We start from the raw sequence: 18,608 nt of genomic DNA, 5'->3' as shown, positions 1-18,608 counted from the left end.
CCCGCCCGCCGCGCGCCGCCGCTGCCCCCGGCCCGAGGGGCTCCGCGGGGGGGGCGCCGCCCCTCACAGCCCCCCCCGCCCGCCTCAGCCGGGGGCGGCGGCGACGAGGCTCACCCGGTGCGCGCGGGTCAGGCTCAGGTCCTTCATGACCTCCTCGAAGGCCGCCGTCTCCTCCGCCTGCTTCTGGTTGTGCAGCGCGATCTTCTCGCTGAATTTCCGCGGGTTGTTCGAGGCCGCCATCTTCCCCCGTCCGCATCCCCCTCCCCGCGGCCGAGGGGGGGCGACGCGCATGCGCCGGCCCAGGGAAGGGGGGGCGGCCGCAGGGCGCCTGCGCGGCGGCGGCGGCGGGGCGGGAGGGGGCGGTGAGGGGGCGGAGGTTGCGCATGCGCTGTCCCGATCCTGTCCTGGTCCTGTCCCCATCCCGGCCCTGGTCCTGTCCCCATCCTCGTTCCTGTCCCGATCCTGTCCTGGTCCTGTCCCGATCCTGGTCCCGGTCCCGGTCTTGATCCCAATCCTGGTCCTGTCCCGATCCTCGTTCCTGTCCCGATCCTGTCCTGGTCCTGTCCCGATCCTGGTCCTGTCCCCATCCCCGTTCCTGTCCCGATCCTGTCCTGGTCCTGTCCCCATCCCGGCCCTGGTCCTGTCCCCATCCTCGTTCCTGTTCCAATCCTGTCCCGGTCCTGGTCCTGGTCCTGTCCCCATCTTCGTTCCTATCCCCATCCCAGCCCTGGTCCTGGTCCCGATACCCATTCTGGCCTTGTCCCCGTCCCCATCCCGGTCCTGTCCCCGATCCTAATTACTGTCCCCATCCCTGTTAGTGATGCTCCCACTTCATGAAATGAGGAAAACCCAGGAGGTGCCCCACTTGGTTTGTCAGGATTTCATGCAAAAATCACCTGTAACTGCAAAAAACCACCCTGAGTTCTCCTCCACGCCTTGAATTATTTATTTTTAACTCCTTCAGTGTGAAAATGGGGCTGTGACCCAGGTGAGGGATGGGCAGAGCGGAGCTGGGGCTCACACCGGGATGTGCAGCAGAGCGGGGATGCTGCAATAATTAACAATTCCCCCAGATAATGAGCGGGGTTTGGGAGCTGGCTCCTGCCTTATCAGCGACCCGGCAGCTTCAAAGCACAAAAGGACAAAGTGGGCTTTCCTCTCATCCTCGGGGTCTTCCCGCGGAGTTGTCACCTCCTGCCGTTGTCACCCGGCTGTTTCTTGTCCCCTGCTGTGTCCCCGTGCCCTTTGTCATGCCAGGGGTCGCCGCCAGCCTGGGGCAGAGGGGGATGAGGAGCGGAACCCCAGCCAGGTGAAGAGCTGAGCCTGAGCACTAATTAACACGAGAAGAGAGAAAATCGATGAAGCAAAGGCGGAGCGTTCATTAATAAAGAACCCGGTGACTTGTAGCCCAGGAGCTGCGATTTTTTTGTTTGCTAAAAAAAAACCGGTGTGGAGCTTTGAAACTCCTCGGGCTTGATTCGTGGAAAACTTCTGCAGAAAAACCTGCGCAGAATAAACTAAACCCTCGATTAGAATGTCCCCAACGTGTCCCCGGTGCGGTGCCCACCCCAGAGCCGCTTTAACCCCGATTTCTCAGCGTTTCCCACAATTATCCGGCTGATGGATGGCTCAGCGCTCATCCCAGGCTCGGGATTAGCCACAAAGTCACGTCCTGCCCTAAATCCTGCCTGCCAACTTGCACTTAACGTTTCCAGCCGAGCTGATACCATCTCGGGAAGCTCTTCCAGACCTGGCAGGACCAGCCCTCCCTCCTGGCAGATGTTGCTCCGAGCGCTTCCTCGCCTTTCCCACCAGGAATAAACACCATTTCCCCCTAAAATCCCCCTCTGGCTGCGTACACGAACAGCACATGACCTGCAAAATGGGCCTGTCATGCTAAAAGCACATCAATCACTGAGATTTACCGGGGAGATACTGATGATCCTCATTGTTTTCACTCGAGGAGCGGGACAATGATAAATAATTGGTGCAGTTGTCCTGGATTTCATCCCCGAGGTGCTGATATCGAACATCTCCAGCCCCAGCTGCCACTCTGCCTCTGCTCCAAGATGAAGTGCCTGAGATGGAGCTTAAATAAAATAAATTCTCCCCTTTTGGATCTCCTGAGATGGGATCTCCACTCCTGCTCCCTGGGAAGGAATGCAGATGGAGGCAAGGGGAGGGGGCTGCAGCTTCCTCCCCTAAAAACCTCCCTTAATTCTCATTGTTTCCCCGGGCAGCTTTATCAGATCGAATTCCAGCGTGAACCTGGAGCCTGCTTCCTGAAATCCCCACCTTTTAGCCGGGTTTGCGGCCAGACTTCTCAAGTTTGGGGCTGCTGGACCATCCCAGGCACTCAGAGCCCCAGGTTTTGGGGTGGCTCTGGGGCTCCTGCCCCTGCAGGTCCGGGTGAGGGCAGGGAGAGGCTCTGGGGGGCCAGGTCTCCTCCTGTCCCCAGGAACTGGGAATTGTGGCACTCCTTGGACAGGGACTGAGCTCTTCCCTGAGGGTCGTTTCTGCCTCCTGCCTCACCTCGAGCACAGCTGGGGCCATCTCTGAGCCCCACCTCACCTGAATGGCCTCATCTCACCTGAACTGCTCCATCTCACCTGAACCTCTCCATCTCACCTGTACAGCTCCATCTCACCTGAACTGCTTCATCTCACCTGAACTGAACAGCCCCTTCTCACCTGAACTGCCCTATCTCACCTGAATGGCCTCATCTCACCTGCACAGCTCCATCTCACCTGAACCACCTCACCTGAACTGAGCTGTTCCATCTCACCTGTACAGCCCCACCTCACCTGCATGGCCTCATCTCACCTGAATGGTTCCATCTCACCTGAATGGTTCCATCTCACCTGTACAGCTCCATCTCACCTGAACTGCTCCATCTCACCTGAGTGGCTCCATCTCACCTGAACTGAACTGCCCCATCTCACCTGTACAGCTCCACCTCACCTGAATGGCTCCATCTCACCCGAGCTGAACTCCCCCTCTCCCCAGACCTTCCCCCTCTCCCCAGAGAGCCGCTCAGGGATCCCCCACTCCTCCTTCCAGCCGTGTTTGGGAAGGGATTTTGGGAGCTGAGCCTCCGGAGCAGAGCAAGCCGCCGGGGCCGGGGCTGCTGCGGGCACAGCTGCCAGAACTCCTAAATCCCCGGGCAGATGTGCTGCAGGGAGGAGCTGCTGTGCTCTTCTCCTTTCCTCGCTGGGTTTCACCCTCCAGAACCCCCTGGCAGACAAATCCCAGCTCCTTCCTCGCAGCTTTCCCAGGCAGGAGCGAGGCTCAGGGCCTCCCACAGCACCAGGGCAGCGCTGAGGTTGCGCTCTGATCCTCAAACTGTTCCTCTTTTTTTTGCCCGCAGACACAAAGATTTTGATCTTTCACACTTCCTACTTAACGTTCCTGTTGACATTCCCATTATCCTCGGAGAAGAATATCCTCAGAGTCCCCCAGTTATTTGGAACCGGGCTCCAAACCGTGCTTGGAGCAGGAAAACATTCTCTTGTTTCACTTGGAACTGGCGAAAATTTCTTTAATTTGTTTCCGGAGGGCAAACAAAAGCACCTGAAGCACTGTGCCCCCCAAGAGCCCCCCAGATCCACTCGCACAGAGGGTTGGCTGGGCTGCTGCACCAATATTCCCTTGCCACACTTCCAGCCCTGCTCCTTCACCATTCCCTGTGGATTCTAAAATTCCAGAGAGCCAAGCGAACAGCGACTGCCGGGAGGAATTCATTCTCGTTTCCACACCTCGGGTCTTTTTGCTGCCAGGAGGAGGGGTCTGCTCCTGGTCCCTTTTCCCAGGGTCGGGGCTTGGCTTTGTTCCACAGGGGATGGAGGGAGAATTCCTGGGATCCAGGGATGTTCCTGGAATGGAGGGAGAATTCCTGGGATGCAGGGAGAATTCCTGGGATCCAGGGATCATTCCTGGGATGGAGGGAGCACTCCTGGGATGCAGAGATTGTTCCCAGAATGCAGGGATCACTCCTGGGATGCAGGGAGAGTTCCTGGTATGCAGGGATTGTTCCTGGGATGAAGGGAGAATTCCTGGTAGGCAGGGATCATTCCTGGGATGCAGGGAGAATTCCTGGGATGGAGGGATCATTCTCAGGATGCAGGGAGAATTCCTGGTAGGCAGGAATAATTCCTGGGATGCAGGGAGAATTCCTGGGATGGAGGAAGAATTTCTGGGATCCAGGGATCGTTCCTGGGATGCAGGGAGCACTCCTGGGATGCAGGGAGAATTCCTGGGATGGAGGGAGAATTCCTGGGATGCAGGGATCATTCTCAGGATGCAGGGAACATTCCAGGGATGCTCCTGGGATGCAGGGAGAGTTCCTGGTATGCAGGGATTGTTCCTGGGATGAAGGGAGAATTCCTGGTAGGCAGGGATCATTCCTGGGATGCAGGGAGAATTCCTGGGATGGAGGAAGAATTTCTGGGATCCAGGGATCGTTCCTGGGATGCAGGGAGCACTCCTGGGATGCAGGGAGAATTCCTGGGATGCAGGGATCATTCTCAGGATGCAGGGAACATTCCAGGGATGCAGAGATTGTTCCCGGAATGCAGGGATCACTCCTGGGATGCAGGGAGAATCCCTGGGATGCAGGGATCACTCCCAGGATGCAGGGATCGTTCCTGGGATGCTGAGGTGATTTGGGAAGCTGGGAAAGCAGCAGCCACCCCGTGCCTTCCCAAAGGCAGAGAATTCCATGTGGGAATTGCCAGAGGCTCAATGAGGGGGCACCTGACAGTCCAGGAGGAGAAGGAGCCACGGGAAGGATGGAAAGACACAATTTCCAAGGGATGGAGGGACAGGACACAGGGAATGGCTGCCCACTGCCACCGGGCAGGGATGGGTGGGATTTTGGGAAGGAATTCCTGGCTGGGATGGAATTCCCAGAGCAGCTGTGGCTGGCAGTGCCCAAGGCCAGGCTGGAGCAGCCTGGGACGGTGGGAGGTGTCCCTGCCATGGCACCTTTGAGGTCCCTTCCATCCCAAACCATTCCACACTCCTGGGATCCTGCTCTGGTTCACATCCCACTGCAAATCCCAGCTCTGCTCTGCCCATCCCTCCCCTGAGCCACAGCCCCATTTTCACACTGAAGGAGTCAAAAAGAAATAAATCGAGGCGTGGAGGAGAACTCAGGGTGGTTTTTTTTTTGCAGTTACAGGTGATTTTTGCACGAAATCCTGACAAACCGAGCGGGGCACCTCCTGGGTTTCCCTCATTTCGGCGGGAGTGGGAAGTGGGAGCATCACTAAAGTTGATTTTCCAGCAGGAGACCCAGCAGCCACCACGGAATTCCTGCTTTTGTGGCTCCTGGGAGCTGCTCCCCTTGCCCAGGGACATCTCCCCCTGTCCCAGGATGCTCCAAATCCAATCCCATCCAACCTTTGGGCACTTCCAGGGACGGAGCAGCCACAGCTGCTCTGAGAATTCCATTCCAGGACCTCCCCACCCTCCCAGAGAAAGATTTCTTCCCAAAATCCCATCTGAATCCCCAGCCAGGCTCCCTCTGACCCCCCAGGAGTCAGGGCTGACACACAGAGGGCACCTCTGCCCATCCAGGGGTTAATCCTGCCCCTTCTCCATGGGGAAAACTGGAAAACATGGAATTTTCTCCCTGAGAAAACCCCGAGCCCAGGCTTTTGGCAGCCTCCCCTGACGTGCAAACCCCAAATCCTGCACAAAGGAGCAGCCCAGGCACGTTACCTGCACCCCGGGGCAACCTTGTCCCTTCCACCCTGGTGAAATTCAAACATTCCTGTGCAATCCAGCTGGAAACCCTCCTGAAAAATCTCCTGGAGGAGCTGAATGCCAGCATTGATCCTGCCAGGGTCTCACTCTGCATCCTCAGGAGGATCAAACACCACCCCAGGCCACAGCAGAGCGGGGGAAAAAAAAGCTCAATAATTTTAAAATAATTTTAAAGCTCAATAATTGCCAGCTCTGTGGGCAGGCCCAGATTAGCAGCCTGCTTACAAACATCATTTAACCACATGGAAAATAACTTTCAGTGCAGTTTGCAAAGCGCTGGGACCCGGATGATCAAAAAAAAAAGAAAAAAAAAGATGAAATCTAATAAAGGATCCATTCTGCTTTAGCTGCTCCTGATGTGGTGCGAGCCCTGCAGCCAGCAGCAGGCTGGGCTGGTGGCCTGCACAAACAACCCCCCAAAAAAAAAGAGATTTTCATTTCTTAAGAAGCCACATCAACCAGTTTCAGCTAATTACAGGGGCCTGGGTGTGAAAGAGCAACTGCAAAGCCTCAGGGACCCGGCCAAGAAGCTTTGATTTCTCTCTCCAGCTTGTAAAACCTTCTGAAAACTTTTGCCTCGGCAGTTTTTCTGCTTCCAGAGGATGCCAGAGTGGTGTGGGCTGCACAAGGATCATCTGGGGGGGCACCTTCCACTGCCCCAGGTCACTCCCAGCCCCTCCAGCCTGGCCTTGGACACTCCAGGGCTGGGAAGTGTCACCCTCCTCTTCGTCCTCAGCCTTTTCCTGAAGCTCTGAGGCTGATTTTGGGACAGGGATTTTGGGCACAGCTCGAGCAGCGGCTGTTTCCCAGCAGAAAAGCTCATTTTGTGCTCATTTTCAGGAATCCTGGGAGGTGGAGCAGTCAGAAATGAACCTGCCCCACAAATAAAAGCTGGATCTCCTCTCCTGGAGCTGAGTTACCAACCAGAGAAATGCCAAAAAGAAGTGGTGCCTGTTCCTGGAGCTCAGTGAGGAGTTGGGAAGGAGAAACAAAAGTTCTGCAGGCTGTGGGATGCTGCTGTGCCCACTCACCATCAGCATGCAGAGCTGTCTCTGCACGGAGCACCTCGGGGGGAGATTTCTGTGCTCCCAGGTGGGATCCAGGAGAGATGAGCCCTCCTTGGAAGGCCAGCTCTGCTCCCTCCCTCTCCTGCCAACACCCCCAGCCTGTGAATTTCTCCAGCCACTTCCACTTTTCCTGCTCCTTCAGCCACCAGTGATGAAATCCCATTCATTTGTGCAAGCAACTGGAAGATTTATTGTAAATAAAGTTCTGCACATTACACAACTGGCTAAAAATCATAATTAGAGCTGCACTGGGGAACATGTTTTATTTATCCTGACAGTAGTCTGGCTCCAATAATCCTGCCGTGATAAATGTCCCGAAAAGTTTGTGGAGTTTCAGCAGCTCCAGCCCTTATCACAGCCCTGGAAGTGGGAATTTCTGCCTGGGTTTGATGTGGCTCCCACAGCAGCACTCCAAACCAGCACCGGGCTAACTGGGAGCTGCTGGGAGTGCTCTTGGTTCTGTCTTAACAAAGACATTGAGATTTTTTTTTCCACTGCTGCTAAAAATCTTGCAGGGCTGCAGCCACGTCTGAGCGAATTATCCGGGTTCTGGGCTAGGGGGAAGTGACAGAGGGATTGGGAGCAGCAGACCCTCTGGAAGAGGGTCAGTGACACCATTAATGGGATGCAGACATTCCCCATCTCTCGCTGCTCTCCACCCTGCCAAGACTCCCAGCGCTGCCTTTATGGTTTTAAGCACAATTTCAGGCCCATAAAACATCAGAGGAGACAGGAATTATTATCCCAGGAGCCTCTGGAGGGACACAGGGGCTCTGTGCTAACGATGCTCCGGCTTCTCCTGCTCCCCATCTGCTCAGGGGCATTTCCAAATTTACCCAATTCACCCCCAGGGTTTTTATGGCTGCCCCGAGAGCCATAAAGGACTCTGAGTGCAATCAAACATCGATCTGGCTTTGCTCATTCCTCAGGAAAAGAGGAGCCCAATCCACCTCCCTTCCACGTGGGGCACCCTGGGAAGTGTTTCCACACAATCCCATCCGTATTTATGGGAAAACCCTCCTGAAAGCATCAATTATTGAATGCACCAAAAGCACCAAAGCCATTTATTGTCAGATTATCAGAGAGGTTGTGCCCAGCCCAGAGCCACAACTCCATCCCCTGCACGGGGGGTCAAGCAAAATTTACGATCCAAAATATTTATGGTCCACAAATATTTGAGTCTCTGCTAAATTTAGAGCGGCCAGAAGATTTCCAGCTCTTTTGATGAGAAATAATTATTTACTTTGCTATAAAAAGAACATTCCAGCAACAAAGAGCAGCAGTGCTCTGATCCAGAGACCTCCAGATTCTTTCCCAGCTCCTGCTCCTCAGTGGCAGGGAATAGGAATGGCAATCCCAGGCCAGCTTTGCTTCATGGCAGGCAATTGTTTAATAAATAGAATTCCAGAAGGGTTTTGTGCATCCTCCTGTCTGCAAAACAACACTTCCTACAGGAATGAAGACCTGGATTACGTTTATTTTTGCAAGGCTGTCCTTAAAAGTGAGACCAAAGAGGCTTTTCCATGTTTTCCAAGGATGTTCCTCTTTCCCCCCAGCACACACACACACACACACACCTACCTGAGAAGCCTGAAGGGAAAAATAAAAAAATAAAGTTTGGTTTCCTCAGGAAGAGATTCCAGGGATGGGCTCCACATGGATCCCTGGGGTGGGAACCATGGCTGCACATCCAGAGAAACTCAGGGATCAGAGAGCACCCAACCATCCACTGCTGCCCCAAGAACTGGGGAAAAGTTCAGATAAAACAGGGAGGAATATTTAAGTGCTGTAGAACCACGGAATCCCAGAGTGGTTTGGCTTGGGAGGGACCTTGAAGCCCACCCAGTGCCACCCCTGCCACGGGGACACTTCCCACTGTCCCAGTGCTCCAGCCTGGCCTTGGGCACTGCCAGGGATCCAGGGGCAGCCCCAGCTGCTCTGGGCACTGTGCCAGGGAAGGACTGATCCCAAACATCCCACTTGAACCCCCTCTCTGCCACTCTGGATGAAGGAATGCCACCGTCAGAGGGGGACAGAGCAGATCCCGCACGCGGGAAAGGGAGGAGCAACCTGAGAAATACCCACCTGAGAAATACCATTTTTATACACACGTGGAACCACTCAGCAAGGAAAATCCGTTCTTTTGGAACTGTGAAACTTGAGCTGAGTTCCAGTTCATCCTCTCAGCATCTCCTGTCTCTGCCAAGCCCATCCCGGGCGTTTCTGGCAGCCAGGCCAGGCCAAAGGAACAGAGAAAAGGAGTCAATGAAGTGCCTGAGAGCCCTCCAACTGCAGCATTCCACACAGCAACACGTCCTTTTCATCAGTTTATTACTGGCAAAGCAGCAAATGAAGAGGAACAGAGGAAATTCTGCCTGGCTTTTATCTGAAATTCAGAATGCGAGCACCCTGCACCCTACCCGGAGCTGCTCTGGTCCCATGGATTCCAGAAAAATCTCTGAGCTGTGGAGTTCATGCTTCACACAAACCTCTCAAGGATTCATCAGCACACCAGACATTACAAGTTGTCACTAAAGGTTGCAGCCCAGGATTTATTTCACAGCAGAATGCAACAGCTTCTCTACAAAAGGAGACCGTGTGCATCCAAATCAAGCTGACACAGATACAAAACAAAGCCCTTGGAAACAGAATTCCTGATAAAAGCAGAGATTTTTGCAATTCATTCGTCAAATTAAATAAGGAAAATGGCTTGGAGGAGAGGAAAGTTCAGGAAGTGTTCTGTGCAGTGAAGATTTTACAAAAATGGCAGAGCCATCTTAAACCAACCTCTTAATTTAAAACACCACCACAACAACAAAACCACGTTCCACTGGGACTCCCATCATTTTGGGATGCCAAGCAGCTCATTCACAGGGCAGAGAAGAAAACCTTCCAGCTGCTGAAGGAGTAGCACCCACCTCCTTTACTGGAGGAAGAGTTGGGATGAAGGTGCTGGGAAAGGTGAAAACCCTGACCCAGGATCTGCAGGAGCTCTTGGCTTCACTGATGGACGACTGCAGAGCTTTTATTGCCAGGGCAGCCAAATTTTTGGCACTTCTAAACCCAAATAATCATGCCTGTTTATATACAATCAAGCTTTCACCATGGCTTTAGTGCTGCAAACTCTGCACGCCCCAATTAAGGGAGAATTTCTGCACTAGAGGAGCTGGAGGGGGCGAGGAACTGCAGCGTGATCCAAGCAGTGAAGACCAGAGGTGTGCAGGGATAAATATTCCCTTTTTCAGCAAGGGAAAAAAAAGGAAAAGTCACCTTTGAAAAACAGGGATCTGCCTTCCCAATCCAAGCACCTGAGCTCTTGTAGCTCCCACTGTCCTTTTATTGCTTCTGGAGGTCAGTGTGTTACACAGGTTTTGGTTTTTATTTTTTTTGTTGTTGTTTGCTAAAAAAACCAACAAAGCGACGCACGATGATTTTTATTTTTGGAGCTATTGATAAAAAAACCCTCACCTGATCTCTTGGAAACAAGACCCCAGTGCTGAGTGACTCCTGAGCTGCCAATGTTTGCCGTGCGCGACGCCGTTAAAAATACGAAAAGTCGGCAAAATGCACCCCCCACCAAAAAAAAAAAGGCTGAGAGAAGAGGAGAGAAAAGCTTTTCCCAGCTGTAACATCTGTTCAGTCTGCCTGGCTGACAAGTGCTGCTGATGGAACTGGCGTGCCAGGACTCCCAGAAGGAGAAGGGACTTTCTGGAGCTGCTCTGTCCTTGCCTCTCCCACAGCCCCAGAGCCCCCCGGAGTCACCTCTGGCTCGTCACCTGCGGGAGGATGACGGGGGCACAGGCAATGCCAGCAAAAGACTCTGGGAAGTGCAAGTCCCTCTCCCACTCGTCTGTCTCTGTGTTGTACACCTGCACGATGCTGGTCACGTTGTTCAGGTGCCAGTTGTAGCCCCCCACGATGTAAATCTTTTTCTCCAGGAGGCAGCAGCCCGCCTCCGACTGCCCCGCGCGCATCGGGCTCACCGTGGTCCACTGGTCCGTCTCGGGGACGTAATATTCCACGGCCAGGACGTCGAAACACCGATCCACGTGGTCCATGCGGCCTCCCAGGGCGTAAATCCTGCCGTTGGCACTGACCATGGCGTGCAGCACCCTGGGCTCGTTCATGGGGGTCTTAAACTCCCACTGATCGGCGGCGGGGTCGTAGCAGTGCAGCGCCTTCTTGTCCTCCACGGAGATCCCGTAGCCCCCCGAGATGTAGAGCTTGTCCCCCACCGTGGCCCCGGCGTGGCCCCACGTCCTGCGCTTCAGGGAGCACACGTAGGTCCACTCGTTGTCCTTGGGGCAGTACTTCTCCACCGAGGCCAGGCTGCCCGAGCGGTTGCGGCCGCCCGTGGCGTAAACCATGCCGCGCAGGACGTTGAGCTGGAACTGGATCCTGCTCTCCTGCATGGCCTGGATGCGCAGCCACTGGTTGAGGTGGGGGTCGTAGCGGTAGGAGACGTCCACGGCGCCCTCCCCGCTGCGGTACTGCAGCTGCTGCCCTCCCACCAGGTAGACGAAGTTGTCCAGCACGGCCACGCAGGAGTGGCTGCTGCCCACCTCCATCTCGCCCAGCTCGCGGAACTGGCGCCCGCCGGCGTCGGGCAGGCAGAAGACCTTGGGGCTGACGGTGCGGTCGTTGTCGGTGTAGGGAGTGCCGCCGAAGGTGACGAGGGACAGCACGTCCGAGCGGATGGCCGTGCGCGGCGACTGCATCTCATGCTGCCGGAAGGGCAGGATCTGGTAGTTGAAGGCTTCCAGCAGGTACTGGCGGCACAGCACGTCCTCCACCATGATGTCCAGGGTCTGCACGCTGTCCACCAGCTCCGAGGACTTCATGAGCGGGAAGCGGATGTGGCAGAGCACCCGGCTGGCGCTGGCGCGGCGCGCGGGGTCGAACTGCAGCCAGCGCACGGCGGCGCGGAACAGCTCGATCTCGCTGCAGCTCTTGAGCTTGTTGCTCTGCAGGAAGAACACCAGGCGCTCCAGGGGCAGGTGGAGGAAATCCTCCTCCTCGGAGATCTGCAGGAAGTGCCTGAAGGTGAAGGCGTCCACGGATTCCTTGAGGGAGGCCAGGCTGAAGGTGGTGGCCATCTGGCCGATGTTGAGGCACGTCTCCACGCTCATGGCGGACTTGAGGAACTCCTCGCACAGCTCCACCACCGGCACCATCTGCAGGAAGACGGCGGCTCCCAGCACGTCCTGGATGCAGTCGAGGTCCAGAGTGACCTCGGCGCTGTAGGCGAAGTCGATGATGTGCTTCAGGCCCTTGGCAGAGACGCCTTTGAGCTCGATCACGTCCTGGCTGGCTTCTCTCATCCCGCCCGTGAACATCGCCCTGCAGGTCAGCAACACAAACAAAAAAAAAACCCCCCCGGCTTCAGCAAAAGATGCAGCACCTCAGAATTGGATTTTATTTAACACTCTGATTCTCTCGGGGTGGGGAAGGGGGGAATAAATCAAGGCTAAATCTCTACGAGCCAGGAGGAATGAGAGTGTGCAATGACTTACATAAGGCTTGCATAAACAGCGCACTGAGGAGGAATATTCAGCAACTGGAGAAGTTTTTCAATCCCACTGGCAGCAGGAATAAGAGCAGACCACAGGACCAAGCTCCAGCAAGAGGCAGAGCTGCCAGAGCAGGGAGTGAACAATTCTGGACACCAATGAATACGTGATATCCAACCAAAAAGGATCCCACGGGATCTGCACCAGCAGGAGCTGTACCCTGAAGGGTTTTAGGCTTAGGTTTAGGATTTGGGAGCACAAGGAAGGAACACACCTGTGGTGGGAGGCCAGTGATTCCTGGCAGCGAGGTCTTTAGGCTCTGTTATCCTGTTACCTCACAGGGAACTACGAAATGGCTCAAAAATTGCAGGTGCGACACATCTCATGAACAGCTTTGGTCTTCCAGCAGAACCTCCCCTCCAAGGCTCCTTCCCAAGGCCTGAAAAAATGGGAGCTGCAGCCCCTGCAGCAGGGGGCTGACAGGCAATTAAACAAAAATGGGGGGAAAAGGCTCAGTTACAGCACAGCTGCGAGCACATCACTCGCCCAGGCCACGCAGAGCTCAGGCCCTGGATCACCTCCTTGGGAGGCTCCGAAATTCCACAGGAAGCACATTCCACGCCGAGGCCTGGGAGGCCACAGCTCCCAGCTGCACTTGTGGGGTTTGGGCCCTTTTTGGCCTTTTGGGCCATTTCCAGCCCCTTCCAGAGGGTTTTGTTGCCCAGGGGTGGCTGGGGGTGAAGGTTTGCACCCCGTGGTGCTCAAGGAATGGTGGCAGAGCAGTTGTGGGTCAGGCAAAGTCAGAGCAGGTGACACGGAGTGACACGGGGTGACGTGGAGTGTCACCACTCCCTGCCACTGCACACACGTCCCAGCTGTCCATGAAATGTCACACAAAAGGTCTTAAAACTGCAATTTTTGGGCTGTTTTTTTTCCACCTGGCAAGGTGTTTTTGTCCATGGGAAAGGTAAATCCGTGGTGTCACCAGAGCTGCCTGTGCTGACTCCAAGGTGAGAGTCAGCCCCAAAAAATGCTGACCAGACCCTGCATCCACACGGGAATAAAGGAATATCTTGGGAACACTGTCAAAAGACAGGAGTTCCAAGTTTCCTGTCCAAACCAGGCTAGAAAACCTGCTGCCGTCCAGCATAAACCCAAGAAATCCTAAATGACCTAAATAAGGAAATATCTGCATGTGAGATCAGCCTGCTGTAACCCAGTGACCAGGAACGCTGTTCCCAATTATTTGTCCGTGCAGCAGATGAGAGCATTGTGCAGAAATCCCAGCACATCCCATGTCCCAGCCCTGATCCCTCACCCCAGAGGACACCCAGCCACGTGTGTGCTCCTGCACCAGCTGAGCAGGGAGAGGAAAGCCTTTATTGTTGCCATGCTGAAGAACAAATCATCAACTAGAATGCAATTCCTTTCAAAAGTGTTATGGTTCTAAAGTGCTGATTATATAAATGCCTCAATTTCACTCTTTTCCCTCCCCCTTCCCGCAGGAAAAAAAAAAACCACAGAGTGTTTTCAAAACCTGGATTATTCTGCCGTTGTTCCCCAGGACAACCTTCCTGAGCACCACTGAAGTTCTAAGGAGGAACCCACTCAGCAATTAGATTTTGACAGTGGAACCACCCTGGCAGTGGCCCTGCACCCAGCAGGGAGGAATCAAACAGTGCCATCATCAGCATTTGGGGGAGAGCAGCTCCAGGATTAATTGTGTGCCAGCTCAGTTTGGAGCCTTGGAGGTGTCCAAAAATTCCTGGACATGGCACTCGGTGCTCTGGGCTGGTGACAAGGTTGAACTTGATGACCTTGGAGATCTTTTCCAACCTCAACCACAACTCAGAGATTCTGTGACAGAGGAAAGATGGATGAAACACCTATTTTCACTCAGGACTGAATTCCCTGCCCTGCAATTGGCTCCCTCTGCACTAATTTGGCTGCAGGAACTCCTGGCAGTGCTTTGGTTTTCAGCCCACACCAGCTGGGACAATTCACCCAGACCTTCTGGGACCACACTTGGTGCTCTCAGCCCAGGGGCAGGGAGCCCTACAGACAGAGCAGTGGTGGCTAAAGAGAACAGGAGGATGGCATGCCTCATTTTGGAGCCTTCACTCCACTTCCAAATCAGCTCAAGTGGCTCCAACAGCACCAACACCTGCCCAGGTGGGGTCAAAATCTGAGCTTGGGCTCCTGCCTTGGCCCAGCAGCTGCAGTGGAACAAACCTGAGTGCAGAAGGACTGATCCTGAACCTGCCTGCAGGACACCCATGGAGCAAACCAAACCTCCAAAGGCTTCTGTAGGGTGGGACTGTTGGGGTGTGGTGGGGACGTTGGGGTGGGGAGGGTGGGGAGACAGCAAACCCACGGGAAAGGTGAAAGTGCCTGCTTCCCTATGGGATTCTCACCTGAAATAGTCACTGCAGGCAGCCAAGACAACTTTATGAACCTGAAACACTTCATTATTTATAGTGAGGATGACATCAAGCAGCTGAGCCTGGGCTCGGAGCGAGGCCAGTCCCTGCAGCAGCGTGGTGCTGTGGCCAGGAGCAGAGAACGTGCATTTCAGGGTGCTGTTCTTGTCAGCCATGCTAAAAACAGAACAAGAGAGACAGGCTGGTTTGAGATGAACACAGAATGTCAGATACCCACCCAGCCAGATGGGGACACACGGCAACTGGCAGCAGCTGGAAGGCAAACTCCCACCTCGACAGCCACCCAGAGAACATCAGCACCTCGAGCTCCCTTCTCCCAGCACAAAACACTTCCACGTTTTCCAGATATCCTCTGGCACTGCTGACAGCCCTGCAGCACACATGGGGCTCCAGACACCACCCAGACATCTCCTGGGGCCACAACCTCTGAGGAATGTTGGTGTCTCCACTCTGGGCTGCCCCAGAGTCCAGCCTGACCTCGACTTCAGCCACAGCACCGAGTCCCAGTTGCTGCTTCTCCTCACCACCTTCCCTGCCCGCAGCTGCTGGATTCCCTGCTCTGGCCAAGGAGAGCCCTGCCAGCCCCATTTGATCCTTCCCTTCTGCCTGACCCCCAGGAGAGGAGCAAAAAAGCAAAATATTGCACGGCACTGGCTGCCCTGAATAGCGTCAGCTGTTTGAGCTGCACTGTCAACAGTCCCCTCCCAGCGTAAACATTTCCCTGCTTTTCCCAGTGCCTCTCACACGTGTTCCCCAGCAGCATCCCGGGATCTGCCTGCCCTCGGATGCACTTGTCAGTGGGAACAGCAGGAGCCCTGCTCCAGGGGAACAGGCTGTGGGATGCTCTGCAAAGAACTCCAGAACCCACTGCAAGATTCCCTGAGCCCGCTCGTGGGAAATCCCAAATTCGTTTGCAAGTTTAATCCAGCTCTGACTGACTTTTCAGGATCAAGATCCTGTGTGCTCCTGGGGAGAAAACACAGGGATCAATATTCAGGATGAGGCTGATGTTTCCTGGAGCATCCTGCTGCTTGGTCCCCGTGTTTTTGAGGAAATGTTTTATGGAAACGTGACCTCAAAAAAAATCCCAAGGAGATTATCCCGAGTCTGGGAAGGTGTGTGAGCTGCTCCCCAATCCACAGTGGGAGAGTGCACTTAGAGGGAATTATCATCACTATTATTATTATTATTATTATTTAGGTGGAATAAAGCAACGGAGCCAAAAAGGAGTAGGCTGGGTTGAGTAATCCCGGGGTTTGCTCCAACCCTCCTCCCTAAGAACTCCCTGGAACAACAACAGCCACACACAATGGACCAAACGAGCCGGCGAGGTCAGGGAAGAGTCAGGGAGATGGGATAACAAAAAAGGGGATGTAAACAATCCTCAAACAATAGGGACAAGGGACAGGGCTCGCTCCTATCGGGTTGCAATTTCCTGCAAGCTTTAGGGAGAGGGAGCGAGGGGAAATCTGGGATGTCCATCAGAGCACTGGGAGGCAGCTCTGGAGCTCGCTGGGATGCACAAAGCAAACCTTGGCAGGCTGGTTCAAGCTCCTCAGGCTTGGGAATGCGCCTCAAAATCCATGGGAGCTCCTACTGGGACGGCTGGTGGTGCTCAGCTGGGGTAGGGTGGTCTGAAATGCCCACCCTAAAATCAAAGCACTCTGAAGAGCCTCAGAGCAGAGCGCGGAGTATTCCTCGCTGGAATAAAAAGGATTAGCAAAAAGGCAGCTGCTGACAGGACCTTTATCCACACTCTGCAAGCCAAGAAATGTCTGTCCACTCCGGCTCTTCCTGAGGAAAAAAAGAAGGAAGAGATTGGAGGGATTCTCAGCACGTCAAACCCCTTTCCCTCTCCTCGCTGGAACCTGGATTTGCTGGGGGAGGAAGGAGGAAAGGTGCAGCAGCAGCACAGAGTGATGCTCCCTCTGGCCACAGCATCAGGCACCCAGCAAAGCCACAGCTCCAGGCTGGACAGGTAAAATCCACAGGGATGGATCCAGCAGGAGCCCAAATTCCTGAGTTTGTTGTGACTTTGTCACATTCCATCTCCTCCAGGAGTCTCCTCATGGGAATTTTCCTCTATTTTTTTTTTTTTTTTTTGGTACTGATTTCAAACATTCCTCTTCCCAGCCTTGGGGTTCATCCCTATGGGAATGCTGTCCCTGGATCCACAGGCAGCACAGGTTCAAATAACGAGCTTCACCCGCACAAATATTCCTTTTTTTTCCTTTTCCTCAATTCACTTTTACAGGATTAGCTCAGGGCGGGTTGGCCCATCTGTGTGGAATAAAGGTGTTGGATGTGGGATTTATTTCAACAGGTAATGGAACAGCTACTCCAGGAAAAACTCCGTGTTCTGGCTCCTCTGTCTATTTACAAGGATAGAATAAAAGGATCCAATGATTACACAATACCCTGAAGGAGGAAAAAAAAATAAAACAAAAGAAAACCATCGCTAATGTCCAGCAAAAAAAAACAAAAGGATTTTAAGGAGGAAAAAAAAAAACCAAAAGGATTTTAAGGGGGAAAAAAAAAAAAAAAAAAAGCTGGGAACAAAACAAAATCCACGCAAAGCATGAAAAACCAAGCAAGGGATTTATGGAAAACAAAGGGAGAGGAGGAGAGGTGAGAGAACAGCACCGAGCGGTGTTTGCTCTGCGGGGAGAAAAAAGGGATTTGTGATAAGAGCAGGCTTGGCTGGACACGGGAGCACGCCTGAATCCACGGCCTTGGCTCCCACTCCAGCACCGGGAACGAAGGAAGAAGAGGAGCAGTTGGATGCCAGAGAGTGAAAAATAAATATATAAAAGCCCGGAGCACAAAAGGAAGCCTTGAACATGTGAGAGCGCCTTTGTGAGGCTGTCGCTATCTCATCCCAGATCTCCAAATGCCGTGTACTTGTTGCTTAACGATTTGTTACAGCAGGAACAGCCTGGAAGACAAAACTTGGGAAGAGTTTTTTCTCCTCCTCGCAGCTCAGAACGTGCCCCGGGAGATAAAAGCCTTTCAGCACAACAGGGAGAAAGTGTTTATTCCGCTGCTTCCCTTTCCTTGGGAGGCAGGGCTGGAGAGCTTCTGGAATTTTCCTTGGGATGCTCATTTGTCCTCAAAAAGCTGGAATTTCAGGGGGGTTTGTGTGCTCAGAGAATCCTCAAAAAGCTGGAGTTTCATGGGGGTTTCTGTGCTCAGAGAGTCCTTAAAAAATTGGAGTTTCATGGGGGTTTGTGTGGTCAGAGTCCTCAAAAAGCTGGAGTTTCAGGGGGGTTCCTGTGCTCAGAAAGTCCTCAAAAAGCTGGAGTTTCAGGGGGGTTTGTGTGGTCAGAGTCCTCAAAAAGCTGGAGTTTCAGGGGGCTTTCTGTGCTCATAAAGTTCTCAAAAAGCTGGAGTTTCAGGGGGCTTTCTGTGCTCAGAGAGTCCTCAAAAAGCTGGAGTTTCAGGGGGTTCCTGTGCTCAGAAAGTTCTCAAAAAGCTGGAGTTTCAGGGGGTTCCTGTGCTCAGAGATCCTTCACCAACTCGGCTCGGAGCAGGCGTGCGGCTGCACCCGAATTTCTCCGCTGGAAAGCCGCAGGACACAAAAATCACACCCACACCAACACCCCACGGCGGGTTATCCCAACACCCTGCCACCAGCAGGGCCTCTCACGTGGCTATTTTGGCACAAAGGTGGCTTTGCAGGGACAGGATTCCCACTTTCCATATGGAAACAGCTGTGAAAGGGATCTTTATACCCGTGGCACGCACGGCGGGGGCAGCTGGAATCCAACAGCGAGCCAGGAGGGCGATGCCTTTTGGGCAGCAGCCTCAGAGGCTCTGGAACATCC

General features: G+C 53.9%; 2 protein-coding genes across 8 annotated transcripts in view; both read right to left on the bottom strand.

The window, feature by feature from the left end:
* The window catches only part of CRTC1 (CREB regulated transcription coactivator 1), a 44,107-nt gene extending 43,804 nt beyond the window's left edge, over positions 1-303 (bottom strand). Inside the window, exon 1 of one of the 5 annotated variants that reach the window (XM_041465874.1) lies at positions 115-303. In XM_041465874.1, coding sequence (XP_041321808.1) covers positions 115-291 — 177 coding nt within the window. In that variant the 5' untranslated portion in view covers positions 292-303. The remainder of the gene's footprint in view (positions 1-114) is intronic. The other 4 variants (XM_041465869.1, XM_041465873.1, XM_041465871.1 and 1 more) reach the window with 4 other exon arrangements.
* Positions 304-9,371: 9,068 nt separating this feature from the next.
* On the bottom strand, positions 9,372-17,285 carry KLHL26 (kelch like family member 26). Of its 3 annotated transcripts, none has more exons than XM_041465877.1 (3): positions 16,317-17,285; positions 14,758-14,940; positions 9,372-12,173 (listed from the first exon to the last, which is right to left on the bottom strand). In XM_041465877.1, exons 2-3 carry the CDS (start codon positions 14,937-14,939, stop codon positions 10,592-10,594), a joined length of 1,764 nt encoding a protein of 587 aa, XP_041321811.1. In that variant the 5' UTR covers position 14,940; positions 16,317-17,285; the 3' UTR covers positions 9,372-10,591. The 3 variants fall into 3 exon arrangements, with proteins under 3 accessions (XP_041321811.1, XP_041321809.1, XP_041321810.1); XM_041465875.1 differs by lacking the exon at positions 16,317-17,285 and adding an exon at positions 15,085-15,786; XM_041465876.1 differs by lacking the exon at positions 16,317-17,285 and adding an exon at positions 15,056-15,168.
* Between the last annotated feature and the right edge of the window lie 1,323 nt (positions 17,286-18,608).

The sequence above is a fragment of the Pyrgilauda ruficollis genome, unplaced genomic scaffold, assembly GCF_017590135.1.
Source record: "Pyrgilauda ruficollis isolate IOZ18807 unplaced genomic scaffold, ASM1759013v1 scaffold192, whole genome shotgun sequence".
Lineage (NCBI taxonomy): Eukaryota > Metazoa > Chordata > Aves > Passeriformes > Passeridae > Pyrgilauda > Pyrgilauda ruficollis.
This window is presented reverse-complemented; position numbering and strand designations above follow the sequence as displayed.

What these genes read in the sequence shown, in the direction of transcription:
- KLHL26 (XM_041465875.1), bottom strand. Translation starts at nt 15,167, where the DNA reads ATGTGTGCTGCAGGGCTGTCAGCAGTGCCAGAGGATATCTGGAAAACG. An exon ending in CTGGGAGAAGGGAGCTCGAG is followed by an intron (nt 14,941 to 15,084) that starts GTGCTGATGTTC and finishes TTCTGTTTTTAG; the next exon opens with CATGGCTGACAAGAACAGCA. An exon ending in GCCTGCAGTGACTATTTCAG is followed by an intron (nt 12,174 to 14,757) that starts GTGAGAATCCCA and finishes GCTGACCTGCAG; the next exon opens with GGCGATGTTCACGGGCGGGA.